At 30.8% G+C, this 17,777-nt stretch overlaps 1 protein-coding gene across 1 annotated transcript; it reads left to right on the forward strand.

The window, feature by feature from the left end:
• The first annotated feature begins 775 nt into the window (after window positions 1-775).
• LOC111031757 (retinal homeobox protein Rx3) lies at window positions 776-15,564 on the forward strand. Its single transcript, XM_022311837.1, has 4 exons — window positions 776-1,009; window positions 6,910-7,157; window positions 9,600-9,687; window positions 12,195-15,564. Exons 1-4 carry the CDS (start codon window positions 934-936, stop codon window positions 12,683-12,685), a joined length of 903 nt encoding a protein of 300 aa, XP_022167529.1. The 5' UTR covers window positions 776-933; the 3' UTR covers window positions 12,686-15,564.
• Window positions 15,565-17,777: the final 2,213 nt, after the last annotated feature.

Below are 17,777 nucleotides of genomic sequence, written 5' to 3' on the forward strand. Positions count from 1 at the left end.
TCGGCTCACTAGTCACTGGATTGAAAGTGTTGATGAGTCAACTATGCTGAATAATAGTTTAGGCAAAAGAAACGAGTTAGCATTTCGTCTATGAATAGTAAGATAAGACTGCAATCCAAGCTACTGAATATTCGAACTACCTACTTTATCATAGCTGTATCTTGTATGGTCTTATATAAATAAATAAATTTAAATATTTATATGTTGTGTGATTTTATTACCCCATAAGAAATCATATTTATGTACCTAAATTTAAGTCAATAATAACCTAAGGGTAAAATTGAATGCCTACCTATTCAAAGTATTAATACCAAAGTGTTAAAAAATAAAATAATAATGGAATAATTGTCTTTAAAAATATTCAAATGTATGAAATAACTAAAACGGAAATGCGAAGTACTCTGGTTTATATCCGAGTTAACCCATTTGGCGGGCTAGAAGTATTTTAAGCCGTATATAAAATATATATTATATGCATACCTATAATATAAATATATATTTAAATACGATTATTTAATTATTTATTGTGAGTATTTCAATATATTATTATTAAGCGTTTATCAAACTAGCACTGTCATTATACGGGGCGCAGGGCACGTGGGTAGGGCGAAGTGCCCAATGGGATTGGCGACCGTGGCTGCGCGCATCCGCCCTCCATCCAAAACCACCCCAAACGGTTGGCCACGCGGGGGGTGATCGGGGGCGCGCACGCCTGCCACCGGTCCCTTCAGCCCGGCAGCGTCGACACACCATGTGTCATTCAGTAGTCGCGAACGTGAGAGAAGGCCCACACCATCGATCACGGTGAAAATTCTCCACTACACATTTAAAATTACGATCACGTAGACGTAGTGATCGTCGTCGTAGTCATTAAAAGTGATAATATACCTACATACAACAATAACAACGGATACCTATATAATATTATACAATATGGATACTACCAAATCGGCCAGGAATGTATACAGCATTGATCAAATTCTAGGAACTACACATCCATCTAAAAACGGTACGACAATAATATTATTTTTAATCGACAACTTATATTTTTTTGGTATCATATGGATTCATTTTAAATTAACTGTGTATCTTCCTTATAATTTATGTTTAAATTGTATACGTAATGTAACTATAGTATAAGTAAATTATATAGTTGAAACCAAAGTGATAGTTGTGGATCGTAATGTTTACTTTTCATCCATAATATTGTGAATTATTAATTTGAGAAACATCGGTTCCATTTCGACGCTCCAAGTAGTGCCATAATAGACAAGTATTTTTAATTTTCAAAAGATGTAAAGTTGAATTATAAACGAAAAGAAAAAAAATATTATAAAAACGTATTTCCTACATTCGCTCAAACTTGAAATGTGTAAAATTGTGTATAAACTAAAATAACAAAACAAAATATAAAATAACCGCCTCGAATTTATTTGAACATGTCCTATACTAGGGGTTCCCAACCTTTTTCATTCTATGCCCCCCCCCCTTGTAAATTTGCTAAAATCTCATTCTCCCCCTTAAATTAGAATTTTGACGATTTTTTTTTCTTGAGCGGTATAAAGAAAACATACAAAATAACTATATTATATTGTATAATATACACCTATTTACTTTTATTATTTTCAACATTTTAAAAAATGTGTTATAAATCAACTTACGAAGTGATAATATTAAAAGTAAGAAAAAAAATATTGAATATAAAAACAAAAATATTAATATAAAGTATAAATAATATCTTGGTCTATCAACTCTATCGTTATATCAGACTCTAAATTCCCCTCCGATTAGGAAACCACTCCCTATACCTAGTATTGTGATAACAACTATTATATTTAAAAAGTAACATAGCTTCTCCTCAGATTCCAGCTGCCAAGCTGGCTATCCCATTTTATTAAGCAAAACATCATTAAATAACATGTGTAATTCGTTAATTTCTTGACTTTTTGTCTTTCATATAAAATATTGAGTGCAAATATAAATACTTTTTGTGATTGATAAAATAGTATATTGACCTACTTAGTCGAGGAATCTCTACATTTTTAAATTAATAAGTCATTAATAAATTTTTTACACAGCGGTGGTTTAGTTTTTGTTCGAATACCATAGACTATTAAAATAGTTTTTTAATTTTATTAACATTTCGGGGTTGCTGCAGCCCCCTCAGCCTCCCCTTGGCTACGCCACTGGAATATAAAAAAGTTGAAAATACTTAAAATTGTAATAAGATGCATTTATGGTATATATTTTCTAAGATTTAATACCATGTATGATACGCAGTTAAATACTGCACCTTTGCCGACTACCTACTGGCTCCTGGGTTTCTTACTCAATATTTTTAAGTATTAATAAATGTATAATATACCTATATTTAAAAATAATCAATGATTGAATATCAATCTGTTTTTCGTAATAACTAATAACCGTCTGAGCAAACAGTTATTATATTATAATTATTATTCAGCTTTAATACTATATTGTTAACAGTGAAAATCCATGATTTTCCGAAGAACACTTCAATTAAATTAAGAACAAACAATTTAATTTTAAATGGATTATAACTATAAAATACTTAATGTCTTGATGATCGTTTTAAAATAATAAATTAAAATACAAGTATGATAGTGCATTATAATATTGGTATTTAATTAATTATACACAGGTAGAGGTACCTATATTAGATATAAATGATAATGTCAATACTAACTAAAATAAAATGGATGTAGATTTTCTTATTTACATCAACAATGCAATACCCTTTTAAATTTCCAATTATAATTAATATGTTTATTACATTATCATATAATTTTTATAATTTTATTTTAAATGTATAATTTACATTTAAATTGTTAAAATTTACAAACAAATAAAAAAAAAGACAGTGAACTCCTCACTTTTTACTTTTTGACCACATACTTACTGACGTTGAGTATCCAGAAAAATACAATATGCGTATGCCTATCTTCCCGGCAATTCAAGCTTTTAGAGTGTTTTAATCGTTTTTTTCTCCATTGTCTCTAATAGTCTTTATAAATTTTGATTCTACAATACCGGTGTGGACTGGCTGCCACGCTAGTAAAAATAAGACGGCGATGAAAAAACTTTTCTTTTTGATCTTTTAGTGATCAATTGTACAATATAATGTGGAAATTTTGTGATACATGTACCCCAGAGAAAATACCGTGAAAATGATAACCGGCTGGGTATTAACGTTTTTAAAAGCGCTAATAAGTTAAAAGTTAAGTCCAAATGGTTTCTCATTATTTCGTAATCGATACTAATTTGTAATAATACTATGCATATAATATGGGTAATTTGTACATTGTAACCTACCTAGTACCTACTAGGTACCATGCATTCTAAAAATTATTGGAATAAATCATAACATACTATTTAAAAAAGTGCCCACTCTTGATGCATAAAAACCTCGCCTGTGTATATATTATGATTTCCACGAAACCGTAACAAAATAAATAAGTAGTAGGTACCTGCAGTAACTGTCAAGTATTACTCAGTATTAGATGATATTTAATTTTAATAACAATAATTTATACATGTATTCAATATTGGTATTATATAACATATTTCTGTTTATGCGCGAAAAACTCGATCGCAGAGGGGGTGGAGGGCCAGCTGAACGAACGATGGCGGGTGGTGAAGGCGACTGGTAGAAAATCCGAAAGGGACGGCGGGAAACTCAATGGATTTGAACGGAAGTCAAGTGGACACACACCGGAGCGCGCGCGCGTATGAATGTGTGCTGTGCACGGCGACTACAACAATGGGTGTAAAACTCACGTAAATTTCGTATCTGTTGCGCGCACATTGAAATTTCGTACTGCAGCCGAGTTCGTACGTTTCGCGTATAAATAATATTAATAATAATAATAATAATAATAATAAAATATTGTACATCGCGTATATTATACATAATATATATCGGTAGGTATACGAAACGTGTACGGGGCAGAGTAGATATTATATATATTGTGTATACATAGGTACACAAGCGATTTGGAAACTGAACGTTTCGTAAGCCGATTACTATTACATATATTACACACACTAGGTGGGGGCGAGGGGTGCATTATACAATCAACGCGCAATAACAAAAACCTCGTAAGCGGCTTATATGACCGTTTTAATACATGATTAATATTATGAACCTATACAACGTGCGTGTACGCGCCGCCGCCACCGTTCCCGACGGGTCTTACAGCCAGTTACTCGTAATTAGGTACCTATACCTGCAGTACGTACATAGCGCTTTAATGGGGCGCATATAGGGTGAAATCATAATAATAACGTAACCGAGAAATAATTGATATAAAAACAATTTTCTCATCCACGTTTCCCGGAAAACGCTAAAAAAATTTCTCTACGCGATATGACGTGTATTTATTATTTACCCATAGTCTAGTTAAATTAGAAAAAAAAGTTTCAAAATAATTTACCTAAAGCTTAATCTTTGTGCAGGTACCTACTCTTTGTTTAAGGGTACCTCACTGCTTTCCATATGATCATACTAAAAGTCATGAAGTCTATACCTCTTGAGCATTATACCCTCCACCCACGTGTATAAGTGGAAATATTTTTTATATCATATTATATTATAATAGATATAAATTAAATACATAGTTATCGTCATGACCAAAATATATTAGTTATAACTTATAATAATTCGTTTTTGAAAAAAAATCATAAGAATAGTGTTTCAAAGAGGGACATTAAAATTATGGAAATTAAGTCAATTGTACAAATAATAGAACGATGAGATCTACCCAGCATCCAAAACAGCAATGAATATTTACTTTTCTTATTTATAAAATTGTACATGAATTGTTTTCAGTAAATCTTTGGTATGATTGTATGTATTTATATTCGATAATTTTCCTTGTGTTTTGCAAGAAACTAATAGTAAGTAAAACGTTGTCCACTATGTCTTACAGCTAGTCCATTTGAACACAGAAATTCAAAAACCTCCTTAAAAAATTGGCCTGAAGAATAATAATATAAATAGGGATGTTCTGTCAGTGTTATACGTGTAGCCATCATAATATTATACAATACTTGTGCCAGCAGTAGTACAACTACATCAAAATACAGTTGAAGAGCGTGCGCGTGGCCGAGGGTCGGATGAGATAATAATAGGCTGACGACATTATATGGTGAAATGTTATTATTATTATTCTCAGCTATAATATTATGTACAGGGTGTACAAAAAAGAATTGTTTCCAATATGATATTCATAAATCACGTTTTTGATTTCCTTTATTTTCTTAAACTGTACATTTTACATTTTTTTTACATTTTAAGTTTAAAACGAAAAAATATAGACATTTGTAAGGGTTGATCTCGAATATAGACTTAAGCATCGACTTTGGAAAAGTGATTTTATATCATATCTGACGCGTAAGATAATTACTAAAAAGTAAAACTAATGAATAACAGTGATATAAAATGTACACTTGTTACACTACGTCACTTACGCACTTACATGCTGTGTGATGTTAATAACGTATTCCTATATGCAACACCAATGATGAATGAATTTGAACTTCCAATCCTTATAAACAACATAATATTATATTCAAAAAGCATAATGTAATCATTTAAATTTTGTTAAAAAGTTTAAATTGATCATCAAATTAACATAATCTCTGAACTTCAAAATGTAGAACAAATATTATGTTACAGTCCTATTTGTGGCGAAATTCTACCATACAATTATGAATTGTACGATTTTTACAAATTTGACACCATAAAGCACTATTATAATTTATAATAATGCAGACATTGTTTAAATATTTATCGTGAATTCACAAAATTATTTGGCTTTGAAATGTTAACTTAATACTTATAACCAAAACTTGTTTAGTTGTATACAAAACGTTTGTTTTGAGTAAAAATAAATATGCTCATTAAACGAAGTAGATACTCAGTACGAATATTATATGGCCATATACGTTGGACCATCCTTATTTCCACCCTGTACACGAGTTAAGTAGGTACTTGACAACGACAACGTTTCTCTCTCCAGTTGTTTTAACGCCCTTTATTTCCGTCACCAAACACCACCGTAAAAATGCATTTAAATTTGTATTGTTTTATCTCGTTCATATAACGACCTACGAATTTCGAACACCCTTTTTAAAATAAATAATCGTTTTATAAGCTTTGTGTACATCAAATTAACGTTAATCAAACATGTCGGCAAATGGTGACCAGTGACCACAGTCTGTTTATGAGTTTATTCTTATATTAGGTACATATAAATAATTTATCATTTTATTCACAAACAATTGTACAAACTGTAACTGCGAATAATTACCGCTGTCGCAATGGTTTATGTTTTTTAGATCTTAAGCGAACAGAGAAACATATTTATTTTACAATATGTCTTATTTAGTATCGCTTTTAGAACGATACTTAACCTATCCAAGAACTAAATTAAATATTCACACTCCCTAGATAAAATTGTATCAGTGGTATAACATTAAATGGGTTATTTATAAAAATTTCTTATAGGTGGATACCATAGTTTTTCTGCACAAAGGTGATAATATGGTAAACCCCCAAAATTAGTAGTAATATGTGTCATTAAAAAATAAACTATGGGTTTTCGTAGTAATTTATAATAATAATCGAAGGGGGATAAGACGAAATTAGATATTAATAAAAGTTATAGTTTTGAAAATTCAGACATCAGACTGAAACCACAGTATGTAACTAAAGTATGTTTAATATTTATGTATTATGGAATCAACATTTAGGTTAAGGTACGGGTTTAAGACACTTAGCCCATGTATACAGTTTATTTTTATTTTTTTAGTAATAATTTAAATTATTTTTATTTTTTATACATTCACAGCACAATCAATAATAATTATTTGACATTTTTTTTTTAGAAAATACTAGTGTTCATTGCCAATCGAAATTGGATGCATTATATGCTGCTAGTGGGACCGATCCATCGCTACATCGGTCCGACGAACACGATGACGATAAACCGCGAAAAGTTCGCCGTAGTAGAACAACATTCACCACATATCAATTACATCAATTAGAAAGAGCTTTTGAAAAAACTCAATACCCTGATGTATTTACCAGAGAAGAACTCGCCTTACGATTGGATCTCAGTGAAGCCAGAGTGCAGGTAAAATGTTCATGCTATTCAAATTAAAAATGTTTGATTTAATTACGAATAAACGTGAACTTACCTACAATTAAAAACGAATAAACAAACGAAACTAACAAAGCGATCAGTTATAATAATATCATTTAAAACAGATTTTACTTTCAAATATTTTTTTTGTGGAACTTGTATATAAATTAAAGTCGATTGTTTGGGTCACATGGATAAATTTGTATACCGTTATCAATCATAATGCATGCATTATTCTTCCATTTAAATTTTAAAGATAACATAAATTGTTTTTAACGGTACAATGGCTAAAGATATAATTTATATATAGGTATAGTGTGATTATAATTATTTGTCTTTTACGGTCATCCTTGTAGAGATTCCGTTTCGGGTCTTAATTGTGTATGGTTGCTCGTACGACTATATTATATCCTTTTGTTCCGGAATCGTACGCGGAGCAGCTTAATTGAAATCCACCACATCGACGACGCGAGACTTAAATAATTCCAACAGCAGTGGAAAACAATGGAAGGAGATTAATAGATTTTTTTTTCTTTCGAGTTTACAGCCACACTAAAACACCGCGCTAATTGTGTACCGCAGAACACTTAGCGGACACACAAAGACGGTAAAAAAAAAAGAGAAAGAGGCTACAAAATCTCTACATTATATATACGTGTAAATCTCTCTCTCTCCCCTCCGTAAGTTACTCTCTCACTCACTCTCTCCCCTTTGCTCTTTCTCTATTGCCTAGGCCTTCACCGCCTGCACCGTAGATTGTCTCGCTCTTTAAACGATTCAATAAACCAATTGAGATGGACTTAAAACCCGGCGCGCGCGGTCTCCCTGGTAATGAATTACAAGTTAATTGGGGTGCAATTTCTCGACAACCGATTTAACATCTCCCTAATTTCCTAACGATCATTTAAGTGCATTGTTCGTGTGGCCTATGTGCATAGGGGGAGTCCCATTGTATTGCACAACACACCCTTGTACGCGCACGACGCGCACAATCAACCCCAATCGGACGTCCAAATAGAGCATTAACCCTCCTCCTCCTACACCACCGCCGACGACGCCGCCAGATCGCCCTACAATGGCCTTCGGGTGCCGAAACTTCCACCGGTTTATTAAACTCCCGTTTTAAGTGTATTGTCAATATTTTAACCTGGCCAATAAAAAAGGGATTTTTCCATCCCTCCCTCCCTCCCACCATATTCATCAATATACATACATATATATATGATGAACATACCCTTTTACTTTTAGTTTCCAAGCACACGCCGTTAAGCCAAACTAAATTAATTATATAATACTTGATAAACAATCTCCAATGGCCGGAGTCGTTTCTCACAGTATATACCTACGGTATTTGGTAGGTTGGTAGGAGGGTGTAAACGATATCTGAAACATAATCGTCCGTAATTGGAGAGAGGAACAATAATGTCATATTTTTTGCAGTTGATATACATAATAATATAATAGGTATACATATATACCTAATGCATACAATATACATTATGTAATGTTATGTTGTTAATTAATAATGTTCATGATAATTATTTTGATTTTTCAATATTACTTTTTAATTTAATATTTTGTATGTTTTCGTATTGCAAATAATTAGATGGGCATATGATAATAAATAATCATAACACATTTCCACTAAAAGTGTACCTTGCCGTTTATCGCTTCGCTTAAAATCTAAAGTATGATAAAATAGTAAAACAATAATAGTGTAAGATACACAGTAATAAATACAATAAACCTACATTAAATAAACCGATAAAGTGATAGGTGGATATGGGTTTATAATAAGTTTTTCTTTTTTTTTTTTTATTGTAGAATAAACTTTTTACAAAATGTTATTAAATTTTGAATAATATTTTTAAATATAAGAGATTCTAAAAAAACTAAACTGCATAAAAGTTTATGTAATATATTAGAATAAAAATAGTTTTGATGGAAACAGATTGTTAGAGGAAAATGGAAGGGTTCAATTTTGATCTTTGGACTTCGGTTGAGATATGGGTACCGGCCTAGTTATGTTAAATTATTTATATGCTCTGTTATTAGTAAATATTTTTACCATGTTGTATGGGTTGAAAAATATAATTTCCCGTATTACGGTTAAATAGTAATTTCCTATTCATCTTAATAATCAGCATTATTATTACAAATATTATATCATACTCATACAATATATCAGTGTGCAATTTAATATTTTTAATGAAATTTCCATCGAACATTATAACACTGAGATCATATTATATTTATATTATCGACTCTTAATTTAAAATAAGGATTCCTCTTTTTCCGAAAAAAATGTTCAGTCACAGTAAATACGTGATAGTACTGAATAAATTTGTAATTTTAATACTCAACTATAGAATCAAGTAGTAAAATGTATACGTGCCATACATATTATAATAATGATGTCTTTTTTGTACATAGGTATGGTTTCAAAACCGTAGAGCTAAATGGAGAAAACGAGAAAAATCAATGGGCAGAGAATCCAATCCATACATACCTGACCACACATGTGAGTAACATTCAACTATTTTTATAAAAATATGTAAACATTTTATATAGTTACCTAATTTATAAATTACACTAAACGTATCTCATCAAAATATTTAAAACTTTAAGTAGGAAATGTGTTTTCCATGTTTATTTTTTAATTGTGTTTGTGTAACACTCATTTAAAATAAATACAAAAAAAATAGTAAAAATAATAATACTTTTGTGATTTTACTTCACAATTATTATTATCTTAAAATTAAAATTCGATGTATATTGTATTAAGTTTAATATAATACTCAAGAATAATAATTTCATGATAGATCTTTTCTAGTTTATAAATCAGCTATAAACTATCATATCAAAAAATAATATAAACTGCTATCAACAATGCTTTTACTTTTAACTCCATAAATTAAAACCTAGACCCGATTTTCTACCAGAATCAACACTCACGCGTTGAAGATCAAAATATTTAAAATATTATAAAAATGTTTTCAGAGACAAAAAAAAATTAAAAAGCGCATCATTGTAAAACTAATACATGTATCGCTCCGCTTAGAATCTAAAACTTGGTAATCAGAGTAAAATATTTCTATTACAATTTATACAATTAACGCTTTATATAACCTATTTATTATTTGTAAGTAAGTTGTAACGAGACAAAGGTACAACATGCATGGTAAAAAAATTAACATTATAACGTTTGCAATATAAAATGTGAGCTTGAACCAACAGCTATAATACCTAAAATGACCATATTAAAAATAATTTATAGAATAAATGTATATATTATTATAACATATTATAATAATATGAATCTTGATGTTGGATAATTTAAAAATATGTCAAACATTTTAATAAAATATGTATTAGGAAGGTTAGGGTGAATATGAGGTGAATAATCATTACCAAGCATCATGAGTCCATAATAATAATAATAGTAATAATAATAATAATAAAATCAACAAGTCGGTCACCATGAACACTCGTTGGCATATAGAGGATAACGTAGCATGATCACCTCAATGTCTTCTAAAGCCTCTACAAAATGCCTTCCACGTACTTACACTTATTTACTTGCATGTATCCATATTATCCATAACGTATGGTAAATAATATGTAGTACAGACAATTATCATCATATATATTAAATACCCTATGTTTTTAATTTTAATTTTAAAAAGTAGTTTAATATAAATGTATACAAAACTAATTTCTTTTAAAGACAATGCATTTTACTATTAATTCATCGTTAAACTTAAAAAACAAAAATATAATTAGATATAATATCGTACATATTATTTACAGCAAAACATCCAAATATATTTAGCTTGAGACAGTGGAACCAATTGAAAGCCTCCCCTGATAAGCTTCCCAAAACAGCAGAGCTCCACCGCTTTCCATTGGTGTATAATCGAGGGTGGGAAAATTGACGCGTTTTCTTTTAGTACTAGCGATATATGGAAAACAATGAACCTTAATATTCAATGTTAAAATCGGCATACTTGAAGGACGGTGGATTACATTTTTCTAATCCTCCAATATTTTTTTACATAAATCATTATAACTGGCATGACCTTTGTGAATTTTATATTTTAATTGAATGATTTATTTATGAATTTATTTAACAAATTTTCAAAAAAAAATGTATAGGGAATGTTATAAATATTTTTAAAAGTTTAAAAAACTTATGGAAATAAAGTGTTTAGAAACCCACTGCAGAATTCGAGCAGCTGAACTATGACTTACCTAGTCGTAGGTGTCGACTATTCTTAGTCATCAAGTATTAATGTACCTTTATAAAATAATTAAAGTTATAATATCATATAATCAACTATAATACTAACTAATAAGTCAATCCTGACTTACCTACAGTAGAGCGGAGAACCAAAATATTTGTTTTAAATTGTACATTTACAGTTTAGGTACCATGTCTAAAAAATAATAATATAAATGATATTTGATGAAAATTGCATATACCTATCTATGGTTTTTTTGTAAAATTACAATAAAATAACAAAATAGATTTTGTCAAGTATATTGATGTTGCATAAATATTCCAGTTTTTCCATAATTTTTTTTTCCCGATTATTATAAAGAAAGTAGGTACACATTGGCGTAGGTAAGGGGGGGGGTGTTCAAACACCCCCCGAAATTAAATAAAACAATCTTGAGCTTTTTGTGAATTTGTTCGAGAATATTATTAACTCGCATATTATTTAGGATTTAGACAAAAACCCCCTCCGAAAATATTTCTTACCTACGCCCATGTAGGTACATACTGGAAATTTTATCTTTTGAAAACTACTGATTATTCGAGTAGAATTATTTGAGGTATATAATGTCTCACGTAAATGTTAAATGTTCGTATTCCGTATTTCTATGTATACCTGTACTGCTAATTGTTAAACTTAATGTTTTTAATTATTGTTGTATTGAAATATAATATGATGTACCTAATTACTGGTCATCTCATCTTATGTTTTAATATAAATTAGTAAAATATAATACTATTATCATTTACAGTGTTCAGAAACGACTGTTTGCCCGTGGCACCCTCGCTAGGTGGCCCGCTGCCGTTCCTCACGCCCGAACAGTTCTGGCCGAGCATCGTGTTCAACCCGGCTGCCGCATCCGCGTTCCTGCTCGGCCTGCCGTGGCACCACCATCACGCCGCCCAGCCGTCGGCCACCGCAGCGGCCGCGTCGTATCAGTCGTCCGTACACAAGGCGCTGTCCGAGCGGATCATCACCGCCAACCAGTGGCCGGCTGCCGCGCTACAGACGTCGTCCTCCGAACCGCACAGCCCGTCGTCCGCGGGATCGTCCAGCCCCGTCACGGCGCTGTCGCCACCCCACGAGCCGTCGGTGGACGCGGCCACAGTCGCCGCCGCCGAAAGTCGATCGCCCTACCTGAACGATAACGATGACGATGATGACGACGACGACAACGACAACGACAACGACGAATCCGGCAGGTGTTCGCCGTCCGTTTTGATGGGAAACGTTTCCTGTTAGTATGCGCTGCCGAGGCGGTATATTCTACACATATATTACCTGCAATTAGGAACCGACCGCTTTATATAGTTATTATTTCTCTTCGGCCACCCCCTACCACCCCCTGATCTTCAAGACCATCTTCCCCTAATTTGACGTATTTGATTGGTATTATTGTTTTTTTTTTTTATACGACGTGATTTTTTATTCATACCTAAGATTTATATAATATATAATTGTCGATTAGAGATTAAATAAAAGAAAAAGTATAAAAAATAATTTTACTTAGGTTATTTTGTAAATGCCTTATACCGATCTTACCATTATATTCTGTATGATAATAACAGTAGGTACATTTTTGCAAACATTTACTTATTTTTTACCATTTTTTATGGCAACAAACTATACAACAACATTACAACCAATACGTTTCTGGGAACATAGGCTACCTACTCACAGAACCCGATTATTGAACTGTAAATTGTAATATTATGTACTAGGTATATAGTATTATTATATTATTATATGCAAATAATGTACAGATAATCATACTATTTATAATTGATGCCTTAAAACTCGAATGCATGGTGTAAGTACTTATCTATTAGCCTAAGGCCTACTGATAGGTTGACCATACCCACTTTAGTTCACGTGATTTCTTTAAAGTTTATAAAAAATCTAGATTTTTTTTAATTTCGGAGTCTCCACCTCTCCCTGAGCCAGTCTATACACTGTCGATTTTTAATTCTATTCAGGAGGCCTGTTTCCATGATAAAAAATCAAGTGAACTAAAATGGGTAAGGTCAAACCATCAATAGCTCCCTGTCTATATGTAGCTCGTCATTATATCGAACGATATTGGTTCAGTATTAATAAACATCAAATTGTCGAAATTTTCAAAAAAATATTAAGCTTCAATAAAATTATAAGGTCGTATCTAGTACCTATATGGCTATATGCACCTAGCCTCGACACTCATTAGTTACTGGTTAGTGGTTATTACTCGTTACCTATCCAAAGTATTGTCCTTTCATAAAATCTATATAGGTACAATTATTGCAACAATTTAATTGTTAATGGTCAGTCTGCAGTCTATTGAGTAGTATGTATACGGAAAATAAGTATTCTATAACATTATTCTGGTATACATATTGATACCTAATCGACTATAATTAACAATACTATTGTTATAATTATATAGCTGTATAGCATTAAGTATTGATCACTTATATATAAATATAAATGTATCGTCCATCATCCTCTTGACTTTTGCCTTCGACCGTCAGTCATCGTCATTATAATAATAATATTATATAATACCTATGTAACATATAATATGTATGTAAACATATTTCATTCGATCATTTCGCGAAACGCGAACTAATTTCAACTTTAACTAAGCGGGTTGTAGGTAGTTAGGTAGGTACTCGATCATTTTATAATTGAGTTTGTAAACTAATAATATAAACAATATACTTGTAATAAAATGTTAATCGTTTACCACACTCTGTAGTCTGTATGTAATATATACGATAAATATGTATATTATGTATGTGTATTATATAATGTGTATCGTAATATTTCTCGCGATTTTAATTTAGTATAATATTCACAGAATTTTTATATTAAAAGTTATTGGTTTTGTTCGCAATTAGGTATATGGTAGACTGTTATACACTCGTAACCGAGCAACAGACAACACCGTACCGCGAATAGCCCGGTATTATAGCTATAGATACCTCGTGCGTTTATTGGGAAGTGCAATTTTAAATATTAAACACTTTAGTTACAATAGCCCATTTACTTAGGAGTTAAATGTAAATATGTTTCGTAAAATTGTATTATGTAGCTGTACAGTATATCTAACAATATTATAATTTATACCGTTAAGATGCGTGAAGGGTTTCTATAAAATTGTTTACTGAAACCATTAACCGTAATTTTACTGATGTAGGTACATATTTAATAGAGATAGAAAATATTATGCATAACGACGATCAATCCTCTCCAAAATACGTTTTAAGCAATATTTTTTATTTCTCTTTTGCACACGTAAAAGTTGGCAATTTTCTAAATGTAACCATTTTTTTTTTCATCAATTAAGTATACTTATTACAGACACTCAACCCTTCAGGCAAATACTCGCTTTAGCAAACTACAAATAAAATCTTCAACCTGGTTGAACTACCCGTCCACTCATTTTACATATATAAATATTACATTTCTTAAGTACGCATACCTGCCCCGGTAATGTTTAAATATTAAGAAAAAAATAGAATAAAATTACCAGACTATTATTTTGTTAACAATAAATTAGGTACTAAAGAATTCTTTTTTTTTTCATTTATATAATTATAATTTACAATTAAAAGTGTAATATTGTTGACTGCTCAATAAAATCAAAATCAAAAAATGTCATATAAGATTACGTGTGTACTAACCATTTTATTGTTTTAAAATATAATATATGTTATAATTACCAATAATAATATAATAATATTACTCATGATTAAAAACCGGAAACACAATTCATTCAATAACAGTAATGTGAAATAAAGTAATGAAATGTAATAACGGCATTTAAAAAAAGAATTACGTGGTATTGAAATTATTTATAGTAGGTACCTACCTAGTCTTAATTTAATTTTGAATACATTATTTTTTTTTTTTTTTTGTTGAATCGTATTTTGTTGTGTTACGCAATACTTACCCACTGTTGAAACATATAAAATACTATTATTTTTTTTGATTTTTTCTAAAAACAACTGTAATATGTGTATATTATAATATCTACCTGAATATTGTTTTTGTATATAATAATATATTATATAAGAATATAATTGTATTGTATGCAAATATGTTGTACCTACTCGTAGCCAAAGACTTGATGGATGGGTATTGTTTGCGTTATCAGTTTAGTAACATATATATTTGAATCGATGTAAAAATACTAAATAGTAATCGACAAAAAAATTTAGATTTCCTTAATTGACCTAAATGTAATTTAAAAAATATAAAAAACTCAGTTTCACATTTTTTTATGTCAATAATAAGTGTGAGTTTACGTAAACTGTTTCAAAAACATCCACCAAATAAAGAACTATTTTTAAACCATTGGAAAATGGGCGGATACCTCTTGCCATAGGCGTAGGTAGGAGGGGGGGGGTGTTCAAACACCCTCCGAAATTAAATAAAACAATCTTGAGCTTTTTGTGAATTTGTTCGAGAATATTATTAACTCGCATATTATTTGGGATTTAGACAAAAACCCCCTCCGAAAATATTTCCTACCTACGCCCATGCCTCTTGCTGCCCCTGAAATTCAAAGTCCGCGGGCGCCTGTGCAGGTTTCAAGTATCATAAAATTATGCCTTTCAAATATCAAATTACAAAATTCAAACATTCTAGATTATTTATATATTTTTAGCGAAAACAACTGAGGGGTTTGGCTTCCCCGTCAGCTTTGCAGAAACAGTATTTTTTCAGTATCATAATAGAGTTTTGATACCCGGCTAAATGGTATAGATTCAAGAGGAATTATAATATGCTTAATATGCTGCATAGTTGGTAATTATAATTGAATTATAATCGTGTAACTGGGTAAGTTTAATTTAGTAGTGTCTAAGTATGTCTTGGGTATAATAGAGTCAAAAAAAATATAAGTATAAATGTGCCAGCTTACAGAAATTATTGTGGTACCAAGTGTTGCCTAAACCGTACAAACACTGCAGAAACCTAAAAATAATCGTTATAATCGTGTAAAAATATTTGGTGATTTAAAATGTAGACTTCGTTGATCTAAATTATGTCTCAATGTGATGTAATTCCGATAACTGATGGATATATCATTTTAAGAACATTCGTAGGTTTTATTCATCACACTTAGAATATATGATATTATATTGGCATATTATTTAGTATGGCACTTTCGTATAACATGTAGGGGTGCACTAAAGATTTTACAAAATCCACATTTTAAAGATAGTCTCACACAGGGATTTTGTTTCGAAAAATGGAAATCGAATGTTTATATATATATATATATATCCTATATATATATAGGATGCAACGGAAAGATATGATAAATTAAATAACTTGTGCTCTTATCATATGCAAGCATATTAATTATTAGTACATTTAGTAAGTGTATAATACTCTAATTCCCACAAATTATTGCTTTATTAATTTTAATAGTTTAATCATAATACAGTTGGTATTTAAATTATATCACTTTATTACCAATATCTGTGGGTCATCCATTATTTTATAATCTATGCTTGGCATCCGTGGCGGTAACAAACAAATAGTACTAAACTGTGAACCCCTGGCACTGACAATATTTGGATTCCCACCCATCGACCGTCAGTGTTCATTTACATGAGTCCGATACTCCGATTAGAAAGGTTATAAATTGTAATCGACTGTAGTTGGATAACGACACGCACTAAATATCCGGTACGTGGTTGACTCTACGCGTTCGTTTTTTCGAATGTAAATGTATAGCACAGCAGAAGTACAATATTAATTATAACAATACAACATCGTTATTTCAGCTCACTATCTCACTGTAATATTAATAGTATTATTTTAAGGTACATACCTATATTATAATAACCTAATCATAATACATTGACTATAGTATATAGCTATATTGGAAGTAATACAAGCTCGATTGCCAATATTTTTGTCTATTAAGATCGGAACCACCGTGATTTAATACCGTAAGTACCTATACACATTATACACCCATTTTTGAAGCTACAAGGAACATTGTATTACATTTCAAGTTTTTCGGCTCGGTGAAAAATTCGAAATTTGAGTTTGTTATTAACTTGTTTCGGATAATTTCTTTTTGTTATTCTAGATTATTTGATAAGTAAGTACTGTACGTTTTTGATTTTTATCTACCAAAAGCATAGGCGAATCTAGGAATTCATAGCAGGGTGTGCCTTTACCTCAAAAAGGCCCTCTGTAGTTCAAAATACCTCTCAGTTATCACACGTTTAAAATATGTTTCCCATTTGAAATCACAATATTAATAATATTAAATAATATTAAGATGAATTTTTATTACCTAGTTTAGATGCTATTTTTCGTGCTGTAAAATATACAT

Source organism: Myzus persicae, unplaced genomic scaffold (assembly GCF_001856785.1).
Source record: "Myzus persicae strain clone G006 unplaced genomic scaffold, MPER_G0061.0, whole genome shotgun sequence".
Classification (NCBI taxonomy): Eukaryota; Metazoa; Arthropoda; class Insecta; order Hemiptera; family Aphididae; genus Myzus; species Myzus persicae.

Coding starts and splice junctions, on each gene's coding strand:
- LOC111031757 (XM_022311837.1), top strand. CDS start 934: ATGGATACTACCAAATCGGCCAGGAATGTATACAGCATTGATCAAATT. Junction 7,158..9,599: donor TCAGTGAAGCCAGAGTGCAG/GTAAAATGTTCA, acceptor TTTTGTACATAG/GTATGGTTTCAAAACCGTAG. Junction 9,688..12,194: donor ATACATACCTGACCACACAT/GTGAGTAACATT, acceptor TATCATTTACAG/TGTTCAGAAACGACTGTTTG.